This window comes from Gadus morhua, chromosome 4 (genome assembly GCF_902167405.1).
Source record: "Gadus morhua chromosome 4, gadMor3.0, whole genome shotgun sequence".
NCBI lineage: Eukaryota > Metazoa > Chordata > Actinopteri > Gadiformes > Gadidae > Gadus > Gadus morhua.
The window spans coordinates 5,916,124-5,937,855 of record NC_044051.1 but is presented as its reverse complement, the minus strand read 5'-3'; the positions used below and the strand labels follow the sequence as shown (position 1 = coordinate 5,937,855).

The following is a 21,732-nucleotide window of genomic DNA, read 5'->3' as shown; positions in this document are numbered from 1 at the left end:
GGAAAATGTAATTTAATTACAATTACACAATACAAAACTAGAAAAAGACTAGAAAAATGTTTATACCTAGACTAAAACCTATAGTTTAGGTATATAAAATCCAATACTGGCTTTTATACGATGATAAAGTTATTCTGCTTTCGGAAAGAAGATAAACGCTCATTGACAATTCTACCGAATCCCTCAAAAGATTTGAGTGAAACTCTGAATGACGAAGAAGTAATAAAATGTAACAACCTTGAGCAGTTGGTAGCATGTTTTTATTTCAAAGCAATTCAGGTATATCAATTTTATCAATACAACACCATATTTCCTACATTTAAAATTCTCCAAGTGCAAAATTGGATTGGGCTACAAAACCACATCAATTAAGGCACACACTGTTATTTCCATATAGCAAACTTACAGAGAATTAAAGAAAAGCTTAAATGGCAAAACAGTACATTAGAAAGTTAGGAATGTTGGAAGAGTCATTTCCGTATGTAATTATACAGTTGTTACAACATATATGTAAAGGGTGGGTAGCAGTTTGGGTTAAAAAAACGGCAGGGGACATTATTAATGACATAAGGTGCAGAGCAATACTTTAATATTAGAGACTATATCAACCACAACCGATGAACAAGCTAACAGTTTTAAAAACCTACAACCTGAGCACTTCAAACGAGTTACCTAATCGACTAGTGCTCCATGTTGACCGAGTGATCCATATATTGTGCATCCACGAAAGGCTGCAACAATCTCTCTCTCGTTCTTCCTATAGCCTCGTCTCCTCAAAACTCGTTCGTCTCCTCACTGCTTGAGTACTGGCAGCTCGTTGGGCTTGAAGAAGGCCTGCACCATCCCCATGGCGTAGAGGTAAACCTTAGTATCCACCACGATCTTCTCCTTCTTCAGCATCTCTACACAAGGGGGAAGTACGTTAACATTTACATTGAGGGGATTTTGCGGACGCTTTGATCCAAAGCGACTTACTGTACAACGGTTCAAACACACAACGACGGCGGAATCAACTATGCAAGGGGAAAGCCAGCTTGTCGGGAGCAGTCATGATGAGAGGTGCCTTGCTCAGGGACACCTCGGCACTCAGCTAGGAGGAGCCAGGGATCGAACCAGCAACCTTCCTCTCCACTCTACCTCCTGAGCTACTGCCGTCCCACACACACACACACACACACACACACACACACACACACACACACACACACACACACACACACACACACACACACACACACACACACACACACACACACCTCGGCTATGTGTAAAAATATGTTATTGGTTTCATGTTAAAAACAAACCATCTATTTTGGTCTGGAACTCAGCCAGAGGCACGAGGATGACTTCGACGAATTCTAGAGGGAAAGACGTTTTCTGTGATGATTTAACACGGTATAAAAAAGTTGGCATGCAAATTTCATTATTAAGGCAATCATTTTCAAACTGAATGTGTTTTATTTCATTACCTCCATCACCTGCGGAAGGAAGGGGAGAAACGACAGGGGACAAGTTAGATGACAATAAAACCACAATGACTAAATTCACAGTAAAATTAAAATGTAATAAAGAGAAGATGGTACACGAGTGAGTATCTCAATAAAAGCTTATTAGCTTATTGTGAGTGAGTGAGTGCGTGAGTGCTGCCCCAGCTGCTGTGTGTCAGTAGATTATTGTGAGTGAGTGAGTGAGTGCTCACCCAGCTGCTGTTTGGGGTGGATGTTCTCTCCGTCGTCTCCGTTGATTATCACCGTGACGATGTTGGTGGTGCAGTTGGACAAGCCGGGATCCAGACAGGTCACTGATGACAAGACGACAGACACACCAATCAACAAGAGCAGGAGAGCCTCAATCCATACCATCATCATATTCATCTTGGTGGAACAGCATGTTTAGTGTGTGGTCTGACCGAAAATGTAACATATTCAGTTAAGGCATTTGGAAAATAAAACCTGTCGCACTTCAAATTAAACATCGTCAAAAAAGTGATCCGTGTGTGTACTTGTGTGTGGAAGATGTACTTTCTCTTCAAGGTGAAATTGGTGAACTTTTTATTGAATTGCTCAATAAAAAAGGGGTTGTGTTCAAAATAAAACATTATAAAAAGGTTATGTGACCACAATGTTTTATGATGGAACATTTGTATCCAAGAGCACACTACTCCTAGCGCCAAGACATCTTGCACCTCGTGCTGATCACCACTAGCATGTCAACAACACCAGGTCAACGCTAGCACGCTAGCACTAGCCCATCCAAGGAGACCCCCCTCACCTGGTGTGACTCCCACCACCTCCCCCATGTAACCCGTCTCCTCCTTCAGCTCCCGCACCGCCGCCTCCTTCGCCCCCTCCCCCTGGTCGATCAGCCCTGGGGAGGGAAAACACACGAGATGAGGCGTCGGCCCCGGTCCTGTCCGCACTAGCACACAGCGGTCTGTGCACAACATGAGCCAGGGTCCGGCAGTTTGGTGAATCCCGACGGCTAGCCAATCCCATCCCTCTCGTCACGCCTCCCTCCGAAGCCACGCCCCCAAAACACAAGGCTAGCTCGCTAGCTTCTCAGAAAGGTCGGCCTAGCATTGTGGAAGAATCCGGTTGTCTCTTTGAGTGCAGACAGACAGGTAGTAGACAGACAGTCAGGTAAGTAGGAAGAAAGATAGGTAGGCAGACAGACAGACAGGTAGGCATAAAAGACAGGTAGGCCTGTCTGTCTGCCTTTCGACCAGCCCGAATACATTTATTGTATTGGCTTACTATAGGGTGGTGACAGCCACAGAAGCTGGATGTTTCTAGCTTCAAGCAAGAGTATTACATCACAAAAAAAAAAGGAGGTTCATAACCTGAAATATGTTTAATAAATAACCTGGTTATTTAGAGTCATGGAGAGCGTCAGAAAAAGTACCACAGTAATTGAATTCAATTCAAGAAGCTACATCATTAGAGCAGGTCATGCATTTTTCTTTATCATCTTCCCTAGACGGTGGAGAGACAAAATAAAAACGATGAAAGGTGTTGAAATATGTAATTTAGACATTCTTATCTTGGTGCCCTAGTGTGAACTGATGATTGTGAAGTGGTCACTTAGAAGCTATACAGTGGGCGAACAAAATGGCCCTCAGATCCAACAAAGATGTTAATCTGGTCACAGCTGGAGCTAGTCCTACCTGCGGGGAATTCCAGGGAACAGCATCCCATTGGTGGGCGAAACTGCTTTACCATGACAAGGCAGTCTTTGTGGAGGGTCCTTTTCAGAATTGCAATTATCCCAACGCCTACAAGGAGACAAGTGGTGGTGGAGGTGAGGCCATGTGAACAAGAAAAACACGCCCATGTGGATCCGAGACTGGGAGGGGAATTAAATTAAAAGACTGGGTTGAGCCTCACCATCCGCCTCAGTGTTGAGTGGTCTGGTTGTCCTTTTGACACTTTCCCAGGTTCTTGAAGAAATTAAGACACAAACGTGTTAAGAGTGTTAAAGAGGACATTTACAGCAACGGATATTATATTAAAGCCATTAGAATGAGAGCACACGCAGTACCTTGTGTTTCCAGCGGGGTCAATGTATGTGGTCTTGTCAAGTTTGACCCATTTCCCTTCGGCCATGGCCTACACGATGCAAATGACACAATAAAGAGTCATGTATGGCAGATATTATGCTATTGGATACATACTGATGATCACATTTACAGTTCAGAACATTACAATACTACTATATTTGTCAGTAGGGCACTGAAACTCATTTTGCGTCCCTGGGAAGGCCCCTCAAAACATTTAGGACCTACAGGTAAACAGGTACAAATGACACAACATACACAAGCAGCACAGATGACAGATTATTGAATACATACCGATCACATTGTACAGTACATAACATTACCTTGTTATGTTATTGAACACAAACTCGTACATACTGATCACATTGTACAGTACAGCTGCACATATGCTATATTGAATACAAACTGATTACATTGTATATTACAGCTGAACTGTACCTCTTCCTTCACAACATGCGGGGTGGTGGTAGCGTTGGGATGCATGAAGCCGCTCATGTTGGTATCTGTACGTGTTTGGATCACATCGTTACAAAGGGACTATAGCATTTCATGCGACCTTTTTCGACATGATATGTTCATGCAAATACCATGATGCAATTTCTCAATGGATGAACAAACAGTGTCGCTACAAGCCCAATCCCCATCGTAATTTATGCAGCAACTGGCCAAATCTTAAAGATTTAAACATCTTCACATCTCATTTCCTGTTTGTGTGTACAATAAGGAGATGTGTTGAGTCTGGAGACGAGTGGGACAAAGCAAAACATGTACTTAGGGAAATGTACAAGAGCAGAAACTTTACTCACGTGAAAATGAACAGTTTTCTAATGAATTGAAGTCACAAGTCACCGTGGCCGTGCTACCTAGACCCGCCTCCCGGTGTCACAGGGAATATCGTTCCCCTCATGGACCTATTAAACAGGTCCCCCTCCAGCCTAGAGCAGCCTCCTGGTGTCACAGGGAACAGCGTCCCCCCTCCAGGGAGTTTCCATATCATCATCCCATATTCCAGAGGGGAATTGTTGGTCACAATTCCTCTGCTCAGATTACAAAAAATACAGTACAGATAAAGAACAGTAAATAAATAAATGTATTAAAATATTAACAAGGCGAGGGTGTCAATTTGTTGATATTCTTTGTCGTAATATTATGATAATTAAAACATGTAAAATATATATGAACGCTAATGTTAATAATGATAAAGCACATACAGAGTTTGGAAGTTTTGTTTACCCTGAGAAACAGAACAGGAAGTGGAGCGTCGATGCAACGGGGGACATATTTACCGAAGGAACCACTTCCGGCCAAGTAGTTGCAGCATGAAGAAGGAGCAAGTCGTCAACTGTCAGTTTTCGGTCTGGTACCCGATATTTAAGAAGCATACAATTAAAAGGTACATACCCCGACTCGTATCAGGTCAAGTGATGAAGATGATGTTGTCATGGGGATGATGTTTTCATGGAGAGGATGATGTTATGGGGACGGAGACGTGAGGGTGAATCAGACGCTCAGGGAGCTATTCTCCATCAGTGACGTTAACGTTACTGGTGGTGCTAAAGCTAAGGAATTTGGTTAAATTGTTGAAATACAGTCTTATATAACCCATAACATAGTGTATCAAATCACTCGGGGACTTGCTGTGCCTTTTTCCTAACAATGAACGATGGAGCGATGTAGAGATGGTTAGGAATGACAGATGATTTTTGACAACATTGTTGTCCTTACTCTTACTATTATCTGACAGTTGCTCTAAGCAATAGATGAGATAAGTGACGTCAATAGATATCCGCACGACTACTGATGTAGCGCACATGTGCATAGTGATGCAACGTCATGGACACACCTCCCACTGCCAAATGAACTGGCCGAAAGCATTGTTTAAGATTGGATTGAAAGATGTAATTTACTGCGTGTAATTCATGTTGTTGTTGTTTTTTTGGTTATAACAAGATCTATATTCGACAAAGCAGGAGGATTTTTACATCAATATATATATATACAAAATATCTGCACATACTACGGATGTAGCACACAAGTTCCTAGAGATGAAATATCCATTGGCACGGCATCACACTGCCAAATGATTGAACATTTTTTGTCCCTCTTTTCTCTCAGCTTGATTCTTCCACTGCCTCAGAATGTAATAGATTATCTACTGGACGATGGTACACTGGTAGTCTCTGGGAGGTGAACCCACATTCAATCCTGCAGTTTTTTAACACACAAATTCATATAACAGGCATTTTGTATTAAAATGTGATAATAACAACAATTGATACTTTTTTTACAGTGATCACAACACAGACAAAGACACACAACCAACAGCGACTCAGATGAGGAAGAAGATATTCAGGTATTGGCAGCTACTGGGTGGCTGTCTTTAAGGGACCTTATTTTGTTTGTAATGATTATTCAGATTACATGATCGTTCCGGCTCGATCTGCATAATGCAATTGTACTTTTGTTTATCCTAGGGAGGAATATAATGGCTATATTTCCTTCTGGATATATTGAATGTGGTTTTATTTTACCCTGTGTTTTCATTGCATTTTATTCCATCTGATGTCTTCTGAATTTCCTGTCTGGGATTGATATAATATATACATATAATATATATATAATTGAGCATTTGTGCCGCTAAACCAGTGTTCCCTCTCCTCTCTGCCCCTAGTGGTCAGATGACGAGACAACTGCTACTGTCACAGTGAGTGTCAGAGAAACCTGTTTGGCTAAAATAGTGTGTATGTGATAGCGTAATGTTTTGAATAATAAAAATATTTATATGGCGCTTTTATAAATACTCAAAGAAGATTTACAGAGTGAACACAAAATACAGAACGTATATGTAAAAAGATGGAAGGGGGGGCAAGGGAATAGTTCATCTGTTGAAAACATTCTTGATTAACACCTTAAACATGTTGCATCTTCTCTTGCCAGGCTCCAGAGTTTCCAGAGTTCACCTCTAAAGTTCTAGAGGCCATCAACGCCTTGGGTGGGCGAGTCTTTCCTAAACTCAACTGGAGCGCTCCTCGGGTAAACAGATTACATTTCATTTAGGTCATTAATCAGACGCTTTTATCCAACGCGTCTTACAATGAGTACAATTGTCAGATGAGAGAAACAACAATCGCTGTCGGTACAGAAAGGATGAACCAAGTGCCAAACACTAACCACCGCTAGGTTAACCCGTTCCCCGTACACAACAAAGATAGCTCGGATAAGATGCTACACAATGATAAGTACTATTTTTAAGTGTAGGATTACCATCACTGATTGAATTTCATCCATTCATGTTTTCATCTCAACAAAGCGTGAACAACGTGTGCGCGTGCTCCTCCATGCAGGATGCTAACTGGATCGCCCTGAACAGCTCCCTGCAGTGTCAGAGTTTGAGTGACGTATTTCTGCTCTTCAAGAGTTCGGACTTCATCACCCACGACCTCACGCAGCCGTAAGCGACCTCTCTTTGACACGTTAACATCTCTCGGTGCGTTGGCATAAGCACACCATTTATTGTGGTTGTTTTTGCTTCTTTTTTTTTTACTATTTATTGATGCCAAAACATCCTGCCTTGTCTAATATGGATTGTGTTGTACCTGGAAATTAAAGTGCATTATACACAGTACACTAATCTTGCATTTCAATCTTAAGCAATGTTTTGGGACATGACAGCCACCACACAAACAAAAGGGCTTTGCATTTAGATGAGGTGACAGGAAACGATAAACACCTGTTGAGAGCTCAGATCAGATCAGAACTTGAGCTCCCTCCCTCCCTCCCACCGTTCATCTCTGCTGCCCTCCTTCCCTCCCTCTCTCCCTACTTATCTCCCTCCATGCTGCCCTCCCTCCCTCCCTCCCTCACTCTCCCTCCCCCCCCTCACTCTCTCCCTCCCTCCCTAACTCACTCACACTCCCTCCCTCCAACCAGCGCAACCTCCCTCCCGGCCCTCCCTCCCTCCATCTCACCCTCCCTCCCTCCCACCTCCCTTCCATCTCACCCTCCCTCCCTCCCTCCCTTCATCTCACCCTCCTTCCGTCGCGGCCGCCCTCCCTCACTCACTCATACGTGTTTGACTCCTCCTCTGCTGCCCCCTCTCCCTCACTCACTCACTCGTTCACCCTCCCTCCCTCCTCCCCTGCCTCCCTCCTATTCTTCCTCCACGCCGCCCTCCTTCTCTGCTGCGCTCCCTCCCTCACGCGTTCACCCCCCCATCCCCCTCAGTCCCTCACCCTCCCTCCAGCCCGCCCTCACCCTCTTCCCCCCCTCACTGTGTGCCTGTAGTGCGGTTAAAAAAAATCCCCCGGTGGCAGACTCATGGCACTTCGCCCTCCGCTGATTACATCGGCGCTGTCTGGCGCTAAGTTCCGTCTGGGCTGAACTCCATTAATCACGTCGACTGCAGCGCACCAACATCTGCTGCGGGCCATGCCTGAGAGTAATGTGTTTGTCACCTGGTGGATGTTAATGTGCAAAAGTTCTTGCGTTAAGAGCGAGTGCTTACCAATAATTTAGGTTGGCAAAGCCCCGTGGGTGAATGTAAAATGAGAGCTTTTGTTTTTATGAAGTCTATCTATTCTTGTGATCCTTTTGAGATGTGTAGTACGGTTTTTAATTTCATGAAAATAAGATTAAAGGACTGCTCGCTAACATTTCCTTATACGGCAGATTCCTGCATTGCAGTGACCAAGATTCCCCGGATCCAGTCATCAACTATGAGGTATTCCACATCTAGGATTCATCTGTGAAACCGCTCAAACGTGAAGCTGCCTCAGCAAAGATTAGTGCCACTAGTGTAGTACAAAGTACATTCATTTAGAAGTTACCATTTCCTTGTGATGTCAGCAGATTACTAACTGTATTTTAACGAAAACCTTTTACACATGCAAGAACTTGCATATGTAATCATTTAGAAACTTTTGTTGAAAGCAGCTAGCGGTGTACTACAGATACGAAACAGGTTCCGAATGCAATAGTGGCAGCAGCTCCAAGTTAAACTCCTTCAAAGCTCAAAGGTTACCTCACCCTAACTGCTCCCAACGAGCTAGACGTCACCTTGCATGGTTGCTTTGGACGAAAGCGTCGGCCTAATGCCTGAATGTAAATTTGAATGATCGGGAATCTAACCCAGTACCTTTTGGGTCATCTCTTTCTGTCCCGGGTCCCAGCTCGTCCTGAGGAAGTGGAGCGAACTCATTCCCGGGGGAGAGTTCCGCTGCTTCGTCAAAGAAAACAAACTTATCGGTAAACCTCATTTCAAATTTCCTCTGGCCTAGATAAAGTGCTTGTTTTAAAATCACATACTGCGATTGTGCTATTGGGTGTAGGTGAAAGGTTTTTTGGGGGGAGCCTTGCTTCTCGGTTTGCAGTTGAATTAACACTGATGGTAAAACGGCAGTATTTAAGATGGTGTACTTTAGGTCGGATTGCTTCCTGGAAAGAAAGTGACGAATAACAAATGCACTCATTTTCACAAAATTGGGATTCTTGTTCGCCTCCGTGTGATGATCCAGAGGCTTTGTGGTCTGCTGCTTCCTCTCAGGGATCTGCCAGAGGGACTACACTCAGTACTACCACCACATATCCAATCAGGAGGAGAACGTCTGCCAGGCCATCCAGACCTTCTTCCAGGAGCATATCCGCTACAACTTCCCAGACGAGGACTGTGAGTTCCTGGGAGAGGGGGGGGGCGGGGAAGGGTCTGGTTAGGCTTCATGTAGATCTATGAAACGATAATCAGACGTTAGACTATGCTGTTGCTGAACTTCTGGGGGGAGACTGCACAGCACCTGGGCAGGAAACCAGTAGGTGTTAGGGGGCGGAGTCACGCAGTGTTTCCTGTTTTGTTACGGAGAAATATTTTTCGGAAGATGTACTCATTTGAGGGTGCAAGATGGAGGTTTCAGAAGACTTTTTTAACAAAAATGTATTTCTACAGTGGTTTGGTTTTAAACCTTTTCAGACCCTTTTTCTAAGTGGTGTCCAAACAGGACGTTAACCCTAACCCTAACCGGCTACGTGAAAAGTTTAGTAGTTTACCAGTTTGCGTTCGCTGTTGGCCAAGGAGGGATTCCAACAATGGGTAGAAAACATGCTCTCGTTTTAGTTATCAGTCCTCTTCTGGATCCGAGATGAACGGCTATGCCATCTTTGATGTGGATCCACCCGTCACGTTGTTTCCAGTAGAGTCCAATTCCGTGTCACGCGTGTCTAAAGATCCCTGCCCTTCCAGCAACATGATTGGCCGAAAAAATAATAATAAATAAAGCGAAAGAAAATGAAGCACTCTGTTGACCCAGACTTGAGCTCGTCTGCAATAAGACTTTAGATGTTAATCTAAAGCCTGATTTGTGAGAGTAGTAAACGGATGAAGTAGCTCTGCTGCTATCCACCAATCGAGTTCCTATGAGACCGAGTGGCAGCTCTGGCGTGTGTCTCTCGCACAAAACCAAGCCAAGTATGGTGTGAATCGACGGCGAGCCGCCTGCAATGCATCCACAAGAACTCATGTTCTTAAGTCTCTGGTGACTCAGCCAGAAAATACAGCAGGCTGCAAAGTGCCCCAGTACTTTGTCAAAAAGCCGTTATGTAACAGGGCCCAAAACGATCCCCAAACCACCTCAACAATGCTTTCAATATGAAAGCCATTACTCACTTTCGCCGCGCTGTCACAAAGAGAAATTTCGGTTCATTTATTGTACTTTCAGACAAACGGGTGATTTAGCGGCTGCATTGAGAAGGAGCCCCAGGGGAGCCTCGCCTAATTGCAGTGCATTAGCATGCACTCATTTTGAAGTGACACATTTCGTTTTTCCAACGCAGTGTTGTTTCTGTCTTTTGCATTAGCATGCACTCATTTTGAAGTGACACACTTTGGCTTTCTAACACAGTTGTTGTTTGTGTCTTTTGTTTGTTTCCACAGTTGTGTTGGATGTGTACAGAGACAGCTGCGTAAGTGATCTAGCCCCCGATACCACCTCAAGGCTGATTCCTACCATGCACGTAGCGGACTCTGATAGAATCCCTGGATACAAAGATTATGCAAAAAAACGGCGTTAGCTTTCACATTTGGACACTTTTGACATGGTACTGTAAGGCTGCTACACAGAAACACTTGTGGTCATCAAGTGCGCCTGCTTAATTGAGAATTATGAATTGTGCATTATTCTGTAGTCCACCCTTTTTATATCCGTGTGTGTGTGTGTGTGTGTGTGTGTGTGTGTGTGTGTGTGTGTGTGTGTGTGTGTGTGTGTGTGTGTGTTGTGTGTGTGTGTGTGTGTGTGTGTGTGTGTGTGTGTGTGTGTGTTGTGTGTTGTAGGGACGGGTGTGGCTCATCGACATCAACCCCTTCGGCCTGGTGACCGACTCCTTGCTGTTCTCGTGGGAGGAGCTTACATCCGGGAACCCGCTCTCGGCCAATCAGCAGGAAGGGGAACAAGCCCAGCAACAGGTGATAACTGAATATTATTGGCCAATACACGACTGTGCCTGGCACTGTCCCCAAGCTCCTGATTGGTTGTTTTTATAATTCTCTGGCACCGGAACGGAGCAGGGAGATGATTACATTGGATACACTCTTCATTTAAAAAAACAACTCTCCTTGGAATGTGTTGTGTGTGTGGTGTGTGTGTGGTGTGTGGTGTGTGTGTGTGTGTGTGTGTGTGTGTGTGTGTGTGTGTGTTCTAACATTGTTTTTTGTGTGTGTGTGCTCTAACATTGTTATTTTGTGTGTGTGTGCTCTAACATTGTTATTTTGTGTGTGTGTGTGTTCTAACATTGTTATTTTGTGTGTGTTCTAACATTGTTATTTTGTGTTTGTGTTCGGACATTGTTATTTTGTGTGTGTGTTCTAACATTGTCCTTGTGTGTGTGTGTGTGTGTGTGTGTGTGTGTGTCTGTGTGTAGGAGGGCCCAGCGTTCCGCCACACCACCAGCGAGGTGACGGTACAGCCCAGCCCGTGTCTGAGTTACCGGATCCCGCGGGACTTTGTCGACCTCACCACCGGCGAAGACGCCTACAAACTCATCGACTTCCTCAAACTGGTAAAAGACCCCCCCCCGTTTCCCCCAGCAGGTGTGATGTTGGTTGGTGTCTGATCCATCTATAAGCCCATACCAGTGGACCCTACCAACTGGTTGAAGGGGGGGTGGTACACCACCAGGTTTGAGAGTGATTAGCTGTTACAAGTCTTCTGAAACTCTGCCTATGACTGTGTTTTAGTGACACATCACATGTGGGCGTGTCCACCTAGATGTACGATGGATGGATGAGCGCCGTTTGCTACAGTCCACTGGGTGGGCCAGTGGACTGATGTATCCAGGGTACATCGAGGTGGACACGCCCAATTGTGTTGTCTCTAGGGCACAGCGACGGGCATTTTTTTCAAACGGCTTGTAACGGCTAATCACACTCACACCCGGTGGCGTAACATCACCCCTTTAACAGATCTATCCGTCATATAGGGCGGGAACTCCCAGGTGTTGATTTTATAGAGGCTACTCGACCTCTGTTCTAACCGTCACTGGGGCTAGCATAACAATAGCGGTAGCGTCTTTTCAGCGCTACGTTCCGTCTATCTTCTCTCCGCAGAAGAAGAACCAACAGGAGGCGTCCGAAGAGGAGGAGGAGGAGCAGCAGGACGAAGAGGCGCCGCAGTGACGTGCACCAAACCACACACCAGTCACCCCTTAGCTTGTAAACCATACTGCTAACCTAGCCAACCCCACCCCATAGGGCCCCAATGAGTCCAGACGATTAGCTTCTAGCGTCGCTAGCATGCATGCTCTCGCTGTTCCTTGTTACAAAAGTCTTAGAGGTGTTTTCTCCTTGTTTTGTTTCATGTATTGATGGGTGGGAGGTTTTGTGTCCTGTACAACTTAAACTTTATGGACCTTTTTATTCACACAATTTGCCAACATGTAAGGTTGTTTGGTAAAGTCCCACCTTAGCTGTAAGGCTGAAGGTTACAACGTGTTCTTTAAGAAGGCAACTGCAGATGCACGTTTTTCAAATCAGACCAACGTTTAACCACGTTAAATGTTACGAAAATTTGCTCTCACCCCACTGGGAATGCAATTGAGACATGTACTTTTGTGGCATGAATGTTGTTTTCATTTCCGGTGCAGGGATACTGATCTAGTTACATAGCGACTCGGTCAAAACCTGAGGGATCACAGTACAGTGGATGCTTTTTCAGGCAATAAAAATTGTTCATGGCTGAGCTTTGAGTTGTACGGTAGCCTCTTATAACCATTCCAAGTTAATTTACCGCAGATAAAGGGGCGGTTGTATTCCCCGAGGAGGCGGGGTATCAAGGGCTCCCCTTCCTGATGTGTTTTACCCGTTTCGAGAGTGTTTCCTCCACAACATCTATTAAAACCTGCATTGATTCGTCTCACACAGACTTGCCCCTGCTGCAATAAACTTGAATATTAAGAATTGATTGTCCTTTTTTATGTGACATTTCTTATTATGTGCCTGGGGTAAATGGGCCTTAGCGACACCGTGGAGACGCCGTTGTTTTTGTTATTGCGCTGTTTATTTCTCCAGAGGATTGATCGATTAATGCTGCCCGGAAGCTGCCTGCTAGTCTGGGCTAATGTGGTAGAATTGACTTTGCCTGATAAACTCAGATGTTCTGTCGCAAAGTTGGATCAGCATTTTTTTTGAGGGGGTCACTGTGTCTTTATGGACATGCATGCCTTTTTTATTGCTATTTCAAAGTTTTCGGTCAGAATCGGTCACAATCTAGTTGCCCCAGTCGAGTTTTTCAACAATATTTTTCCTTGTTAAATTTCAATAAAATTAATAATTGATCTAATTAAAAAAAAATACATGTAAGAGGTAATAGCTATATATATAGCCATGTATATTTACATATTTTTTCTTATTAGATTAATTATTAATTAATTATTTTATTGACATTTAACAAGAAAAATTAACGGTGAAAAAAAAGCTCAACTTGGGCTACTAGGGCCGACTGTGATGCAACACGTCGAAAAATACGAAAATCCCGGACCTGCCGCAGCTACACCACAGACCCTGTTGTCACACCACAGGCTCCAGCGCCGGGGCTGCAGCTGGATGCTATTGGTTGATCTTGACCGGAGGTTACTTGCACCGCTCCCTAGCCTCCACCTGGGGGCGCTGTTTTCTCAAACGAAGCAACATGCTTCAATTGGCGCGGACAGTTGATCGATTAAACGTCAGTGACACAGTGTACCACTTATTAAAACCATGTAGTGTTGCACTGTACATTGGCGGTAGCCTGCGACTATTGACGTTATTCCGATCGGAAAGCCTGCCACGGACGCACGGCACTGTCTGAATCCCGCAGAAGGGAGACGGTGACCGCAGGCCGACTTCAGCGAAGGTAATGCAGCAAAATAAAAGTCGCGCAGCGGGATGGGTTCCCTTCTGAGAGGCTTCCTCCACCCCTCCTCCTCCGTCGTACCTCTCACTTCCCCATTTTGTTGATATAGCCTACGTGAGTCGGCGTGTAGACATGATGCTGCTGTCACGTCACACATATTTTTGCTCCGTGATGTTTGGGTGTTTCGTTATGGAAAAGGAGGATGGGGTTGGACGAGGGTGGTGGTGTTGCAAAGTGAAGGGATTCGCTGACTCAGAGATGTACGTGTGTGTGTGTGTGTGTGGGGGGGGGGGGGGGGGTGTGTGTGCGCGCGTGTGCGCGCGTTGGGTGTGTTTGTGAGTATGTGTGTGTGTGTGTGTGTGTGTGTGTGTGTGTGTGTGTGTGTGTGTGTGTGTGTGTGTGTGTGTGTGTGTGTGTGTGTGTGTGTGTGGATCCTGTACAAACCAGGGGTGTCTGTGTCTCAAAGGCTTTTTTTTGTGTGTGCGTGTGTTTGTGTGTGTGTATGTGTGTATGTGTGTTGTGAAGACAGAACCTGCAGTAGTTTGCAGCTGGAATACTCATGAGCAGAGAACTCGTGCACCAGCAATAGATCGCGCGCTGTGCAACAACAACACGCAAAATAAACACACAAAAAAGACAATTGAACGCAACAGACCTCCACACGTGTTGCGTCATTTTCGCAAATTACACACACACGGGTAACAAACCACAAACCGAATCAGACTAAACGGATTTGGATTCAAGACGCGCCCTCTCTCATCTGTTTTGGAGGTGTGTTGGGGGGAGGGAGGGAGGGAGGGGGGGGGAGGGGGATGGGGGGAGTTCAATCTAAAGTGTATCCCTGAATCCAACGTCAGGGTCTTTTTTATTTGGTGCAGTGCGAAGCAGAATACCGCGAAAGTGCGCTCACAGAAACCGCCTCCCTCCTCCCTCCCTCCCCCCGTCTCTCCCCTTTCCTTCTCTCTCCCTCTCTCTCTCCCCCTCTCTCCCTTTACCACTCTCTCCCTCTCCTTCTCTCACCCTCTTTCTCTCTCTCCCTCTCTCTCTCCCTCTCGCCCTGTCTCCCCCCCCCCCTCTCTCTCTCTCCCCTTTCCCACTCTCTCCCTCTCTTTCTCTCACCTCTCTCTCTCTTTCTCCCTCTCGCCCTTTCTCTCCGTCCCCCCCTCTCTCTCTCCACCTATCCCTCTCTCACCCTCTCCCCATCTTTCCCTCTCTCCCTCTCTCCCCTCTCCCCCTCTCCCCATCTCTCCCTCTCTCCCCTATCTCCCTCTCTCTCCCCTCTCTCACTCACTTATGACAGCACTCCGTGATGAACCACGCGCACCCATCACCCTCCACATCCTCTACACGCGCGCATTTGGAACGGCACGCATGCACGCGAGGAGCGGCGTCCTACCAGCATCTCCCGTCGTTGCCATAACAACCGGAGCTACAATGTATTGTAGCGCCGTTTGATGGAATGATTAGGAGGAGGAGGAGGAGGGGAGGAGCGGCTAAAATCCCATCGTGCGTAGCGCGAGACGAGAGAGAGAGCGAGCTCGCCGTTGGCTGAGCACGCGGTAGAGGGGGGCAGAGCGCGCGTGTGTGTGTGTGTTACCGGTAACGAGTCGTCGCAGGTGCCGCCGTTGAAGGTGGCAGTTCGGTGTGTTTGTGTGTGAGAGAGGTGTGCGTATGTGACTGGCCGTGTGTACCGACTGAGGATCTATCATCTGGAGCTCGACGTTTTCCGTGGCGCGCGAGCAGGAAGTGAGCGCCCCTTGCACCGTGGGAAAGGAGAGCCCCGTCGTCTCGAGCACCAGCGAGACTCCTCGAGTCATCTCCGTCCGCCCGGGTATCCCCCCCACCCGTACCCCCGTACCCCTGCCCGCTCACCCGGGGTGAGCAGTGAGTACCGCCGCGATGGCTCGCGAGAACGGAGACGGCGGGAAAGGGACGTGGAAGAAACAAGCGGACGACATCAAAAGCATCTTCGACTTTAAGGAGGTCCTGGGGACGTGAGTACCGGTCTATTCTGGTCTGGTTGGGTTAGGGTTGGGGTTAGCAGGGGTCTGGTCCGGTTGTTTTAGGGTTAGGGTAAGTGCCGGAGCTTGTCCGGTCGGGGTGTCTCGACGAGCGGTGGAGGGGCCGTTATGTCAGCGGGGGGGTAACCTGTAAACTGTGCCCGGTTGAACTTTAGCGGGGATTCACTCCCGGCGGCCCACCTTGTCCGGACCAGGACCTCATGTGTCATTCTGAATATCATATCATTTACCATATCGTTCTGCCAGTTTGCTGTTATTTGATGTGGTGAACGCGAATAATGTGGTGTTGGCTGATGAGTAACTTATTTCTCGTCACGTCATTTCGAGGAAGAGTAGCGAGTATTTAAAAAAAAAAAAAAAAAATTAAAGACGCTGATGCTGGCACATTTTTTTGTAAACGCCACGGACGGTTGACGGTTAATTACATTAAAGATTCGGTCCAGTCACTTTCCACGGGAAGCCCAGCTGTGCTGAATCCTGTCCAATAGAAGATAACCTTTGTGCTAGAGCCACATCAGTGCAGTCTAAAGAGTGTAAACAACGCCAATAGACTGGTGAGAACACGCCAGCCAGCTTCCTTGGAATAGAAGCGAAGAGTTCATCAACGGTGTGTCATAGTCGTATAGTCTGTAAGAAAGTCGTAACCTTCCACTATTCTATCACTGACATAGTGCCTGCTCCAGCCTTTAACTGTCACGAGGGTAGTTGCACCATGCGGGGTGTTGTGTTGTGTTGTGTTGGTTGTGTTAGATTGAGATTGAAAGCTGTCTGTGTGTGGAAAGCTTCCTTCTATCCAATGGGTTGAGAACATTTGGACAAAATGGCTAAGTCTGTCCCTGGTGTGGAGCCAAGCACTGTGAGGCTTCCCCGCGCTTGCTCAATCTTTCATGCAGAAACACATTTGTCATTTATGCAAATCTATGCTCATATTGCGAACACACGCACATGCATATACATACACTCACACATACGCATGCTCTCATATATTCTCACAAACACACACATATTCAGGAATAAATACACACACACATGCACGCACGCACGCACACACACTCTCACACACACACACACACACACACACACACAGACATACATTGGGTCCGAATTGTAAAACACACACACGCACACACAACGTTTGAGCACACACACACAAAGAACAACGTCAGAGCACACGCAGCAAACCTATCATCACTCACACTCACACACAATCACACACACACACACCACACAAACACACACAACACACACACACACACAGACACACAATTGTGTGCGTTCACTACACACTTAGACACATGTCACAGTGTCCATGATGTCCTGGAACTAGTAATAACCCGCTGGTTCATGGTGTTCCATGGCAACACTTGGTGTGTAGCTTGTGACTGTGGTTAAGGGTATCCTTGCTTATTGTGTTACTTTTACCAGCCTGTGTTTTCGGGGAGCATTGGACATCAGTCCTTCCCCAGTCCTTCACTCAGGTCTGCCACCACTGGCAAACCAGCAAGTGCATTGAACACAAATAAAACGCATGGTCATGGGAGGAGACGAGAGCGGGAATATGAAACATGAATAAATGGAAAAATGTCAGCAAGAGACAGAGAGGGATAGAGGAGGGGAGGAATGGAGAGAGAGAGACAGCAAGGAGAGGGATAGAGAGAGAGAGAGAGAGAGAGAGAGAGAGAGAGAGAGGAGAGAGAGAGAGAGAGAGAGAGAGAGAGAGAGAGAGAGAGAGAGAGAGAGAGAGAGAGAGAGAGAGAGAGAGAGAGAGAGATTGGGGGAGTGATGGAGGCAGTCCAGTACGGGAGGACCTGCATGATGGCCAAAGTGCTGAGTCGTCCTGGACCACCTGCCATCCTCCGTCACGCGTGCGATGAGTCACAGCGACTTGGCCCTCTAATGTCTCCCCCGCCCCAACACCACCGCCCATTTATGGAGCTCCCCTTCACCTTCTCTCTCCCTCTCTGTCTCTCGCTCTCTCCCCCTCTTTCTCTAGCCCTCTCTCGATCCCTCTCTCTCTTTTGCTGTCTCTCTCTCTATCCCTCTCTTTCTGTTGTCCGTCTCTCTCTCTCTCTCTTCTCTCTCTCTCTCTCTCCTCTCTCTCTCTCTCTCTCTCTCTCTCTCTCTCTCTCTGTGATACATCAAGGTGGACACGTCTACTTGTGATGTCACTAAGGCACAGGTACGGGCAGACTTTCAAACGGCTCGTCATGGCTGATCACACTCACACCTGGGGGCATGACATCACCCCTATAAAATACCGTGAGTGTGTTTGTTAAAGTTGAGGTGTGTTTGTGTGATTGGTCTTGTGTGTGTGTGTGTGTGTGTGTGTGTGTCTCTCTATCTTTGTGTATGTGTGTGTGTGTGTGTGTGTGTGTGTGTGCGTGAGTGTGTGTGTGTGTGTGTGTCTGTGTGTGTGTGTGTGTGTGTGTGTGTGTCTCTGTGTGTTTGTTTGTTTGGTGTTGTGTGTGTCTGTGTTTGGTCTTGTGTGTGTGTGTGTGTGTGTGTGTGGTGTGTGTGTGTGTGTGTGTGTGTGTGTGTGTGTGTGTGTGTGTGTGTGTCTCTCTCTGTGTGTGTATGTGTGTTTTCTCTTGTGTATGTATGGCCTCTCTGGCTGCCACTGAGCTGGGATGTGTTTAACTTCCCCCTGTATTCGCTCGGGGCCCAACGAGGAAGCTGATTGGTTTGTGGATGCCCCCCCCCTCCCCTGTTATTGACAGCTGGAGTAATGACAGCAGGCATGCTATCAAGTTAACCTGTCCCTTCGCCGCTGACTCGATTTGTCGGGAGCGCGAGAGGCAAACAAGCTAATTGCCAGCTAGTCTATAAAAGGGGTGACGCGGGTGCTGCCATTTCTGCCCGCTCGAGCTATTAGCCAGACCTAGGGATCGCAGGAGGTGAACGTAGCTCTGTAGCGCCTCTTCTGCTGCGGTAAGACACCGTTTTAAGGTGACATATTATACGCCCCAGGTGTGAGTGTGATAAGCCGTCACAAGCCTTTTTGAAAGGCTGCCGCTTCTGACATCACAAGTGGGTGTGTTCACCCAGATGTATGACGGGTCGATGGGCAACGTTTGCTAAAATCCACTGTGTAGGCTGGTAGACTGATCTATCCAGCACATATCTAGGTGGACTGGGCAGTGCTGCACATGCCCACTTGTGATGTCACCTTTAAAGGATGAAGGCCATACTTTGTCTGATGCGAATGTCGCGCGAATGTCGCATTGCTATCCTTTCTTTAGGGCCAGCTTTTATACACTAAGGTTGGCCAGACGCCCTCTTGAAGTCGACGTGGGATGCTGTTGAATCGATGGCGGGACTGCCTTCCTGCTGCCCGGGTTTGGACGTTGTCGTCCCAAGCCGATTCATGCTGATTCGATCGAGCCTGCCCGAGCATGACTTACTGGCGTGTTATTTGCAGAGATAATGATCTTTGATGCAAAATAGTGTGTAGTCAGTGATTAATGCGAACAAAGGAAAGTGAACCAGTGAATTCGCCAGAGATCCATTTGTCGTCAGAACCCCATATCGTTATCCTCATAGCACAACAGTCATATTTGGGCCAAATTGTGACATCTAACCTTACTCTACTCTCTCTAACTCTACTCTAACGCTGCTGAATCACTGCGCCTCATTGGCTATATCCTAAGCCAATTTATTTATTGTTACATTCCATAATCACTATTTGCATTTTTTAAGCTAAATACAAGATGAACCTTAAAATATGACTAGCTATGAGGCTAATGATATGTAATACTTTTGAGCATGTAAGGTATATCACCTGGGCCATAGCTATATATAGTGTATATCACACAACCCACAGAATGAGCAGGGATCCATCTGAATCACACGTCTTGCGAACACACGCACATACACATACATAAATACACACACACACGCACGCACACACACACAAACACGCGCGCACACACACACACACACACACACACCACACACACCACACAACACACACACAACACACACACACACACACATACACAGTCAAACACCCACACCCACACACAGTCAAACATTCACACAGTCGCTCTGTCCCTATTCGAAGGAAACTCAAAAACATGCCCGCCGCACCTTTTGTAAAGAACATTCAGCTCAGCGTGGTTTCTCTATCACCCCCACCACCAGCCAAGGTTAAAGCGTTCTGCCCCGTCAACAGCTGGGGCAAGGCGGGTTACGCAAGAGGATGGCTCGGCACTCACGGCCTCAGCGATTGGCTGGATTGACGGAGAGGAGGCTGTTGATTGGTGGAGCCGGGACGGACGACCGGGTGGCACGACCTCGGCAGGGTTAACTGGAACTGACTCGGGTCCGGCCGTACACAGAGCTCTGGGCGACGCTGTCTGTTCTTCTGTCTGTCTGGAGGACTGGCTGCTCTGTGTGTCTGGCTGTTTCATGGCTGACCTGGCCCAAACGTGTTGGTTTATTTCAGGTCCACTTCGGATGAACTCCAGCTGAACAGACGGCTGGGGTGTGTGTGTGTGGTGTGTGTGTGTGTGTGTGTGTGTGTGTGTGTGTGTGTGTGTGTGTGTGGTGTGTGTGGTGTGTGTGTGTGTGTGTGTGTGTGTGTGTGTGTGTGTGTGTGCCCACCTATGCAGGACTTACCAGTCCTAGGTATCATATTGTCTGCTGAAGGTGTGTGTTAGTGTGTGGGACAGTGCGTGTGCCTTACTGAGTGTGGTCCAGCTCTCACTGTTAAATAATTTAACTGTTGCCAGGGGGGTGGTGGAGTGTGTTTGCGTGTGTGTGTGTGTGTGTGTGTGTGTGTGTGTGTGTGTGTGTGTGTGTGTGTGTGTGTCTGTGTGTGTGTCTGTGTGTCTGTGTGACTTTCAGCCCCCCCGCCAAGCAGCCAAAAAGAGTTAGCCTGAGAAAGACCAAAGTGAGGAGGAAGTTCAGCAGGAGTGGTGCATTGTGGGATATGTGCCATGTAGGACACCCTGCCCTTAATAGAGTGCTCCACTTCCATGGCTCCCAGTGTCGTCCTTCCTCTGAAAACCGGCGTTCTGTCCTTCTCTCTCCCTTCGTCCCTGCTCTCTCCCCCTATCCCTCTCTCTCTCTCTCTCTCTCTCTCTCTCTCTCTCTCTCTCTCTCTCTCTCTCTCTCTCTCTCTCTCTCTCTCTCTCTCTCTCTCTCTCTCTCTCTCTCTCTCTCTCATTCATTTCTCTTCTGCCTCCTTATGTCTGCCTGTCTCTCTCTATTTTTTTCTGTCTGTGTTCTCTCTACTCCCTCACTCTCTCTCTTGTATCTCTCTCTCTCTCTCTCTCTCTCTCTCTCTCTCTCTCTCTCTCTCTCTCTCTCTCTCTCTCTCTCTCTCTCTCTCTCCTTCCTATCCTCTCTCTATAAAGGCCATTGTTTAATTGGTGGTTCCGATATAAATAACAGTGATTCAAAATAGATCAAAACGCCACTATTTAAATAGCCTGACAGTCTGATGTTTACAACTCTTTAGTAGATGTTGGCTTTGTTGTAGATTGTGTGTGCTTGTCCTGGTTGTTTTTTTTTGTCTGTGTTTTTCATCTTGTTGTGTGAGAATGTGTGTATCTGTGGGTGTTTCATTGTGAACATGTGCGTTGGTGTGTGTTTGCGCGCGTGTGTGTAAATTTGTATTTTTTTGGGCCGGATTATCCACAGATCGGCCGTTTCCTAATGAGAAGCAATGAGGATTAGCCTTCCCTCTTTCCCACTCTCTCGCCGTGGGTCTCTCCATGTCTCTCCCTCTCTGAACTCACATGACTCTATTCTATCTCTCTCTCTCTCTCTCTCTCTTCTCTCT

At 46.8% G+C, this 21,732-nt stretch overlaps 3 protein-coding genes across 3 annotated transcripts in view; 2 read left to right on the top strand and 1 right to left on the bottom strand.

The window, feature by feature from the left end:
* Window positions 1-241: 241 nt before the first annotated feature.
* Window positions 242-4,516, bottom strand: nudt5 (nudix (nucleoside diphosphate linked moiety X)-type motif 5). Its single transcript, XM_030355342.1, has 10 exons — window positions 4,360-4,516; window positions 3,992-4,056; window positions 3,538-3,605; window positions 3,384-3,436; window positions 3,164-3,271; window positions 2,272-2,367; window positions 1,700-1,801; window positions 1,470-1,478; window positions 1,305-1,358; window positions 242-902 (listed from the first exon to the last, which is right to left on the bottom strand). The coding sequence occupies exons 2-10, from the start codon at window positions 4,046-4,048 to the stop codon at window positions 793-795; spliced, it is 657 nt and encodes a 218-aa protein (XP_030211202.1). The 5' UTR covers window positions 4,049-4,056; window positions 4,360-4,516; the 3' UTR covers window positions 242-792.
* Window positions 4,517-4,817: 301 nt separating this feature from the next.
* On the top strand, window positions 4,818-12,994 carry cdc123 (cell division cycle 123 homolog (S. cerevisiae)). Its single transcript, XM_030355329.1, is given in 14 exon segments — window positions 4,818-4,946; window positions 5,669-5,740; window positions 5,844-5,869; window positions 5,872-5,906; window positions 6,225-6,257; window positions 6,491-6,586; window positions 6,898-7,004; window positions 8,222-8,273; window positions 8,722-8,797; window positions 9,096-9,218; window positions 10,476-10,504; window positions 10,872-11,003; window positions 11,459-11,596; window positions 12,144-12,994. Coding segments are annotated over 14 exon segments (1,062 nt in total). The 5' UTR covers window positions 4,818-4,872; the 3' UTR covers window positions 12,213-12,994.
* A 2,194-nt stretch (window positions 12,995-15,188) lies between these two features.
* Window positions 15,189-21,732, top strand: part of camk1da (calcium/calmodulin-dependent protein kinase 1Da) — a gene marked incomplete in the record, with an annotated part of 16,861 nt that continues 10,317 nt past the window's right edge. The window contains 1 exon segment of the mRNA XM_030355326.1: window positions 15,189-15,920. Coding sequence (XP_030211186.1) covers window positions 15,826-15,920 — 95 coding nt within the window.

Bases quoted from the DNA above. Each gene is read 5' to 3' on its own strand.
- nudt5 (XM_030355342.1), bottom strand. From the start codon at position 4,048: ATGAGCGGCTTCATGCATCCCAACGCTACCACCACCCCGCATGTTGTG. The intron at 3,437-3,537 runs GTACTGCGTGTG...AATTTCTTCAAG, and splicing joins GACCCCGCTGGAAACACAAG to AACCTGGGAAAGTGTCAAAA. The intron at 3,272-3,383 runs GTGAGGCTCAAC...GTCTCCTTGTAG, and splicing joins ACTCAACACTGAGGCGGATG to GCGTTGGGATAATTGCAATT.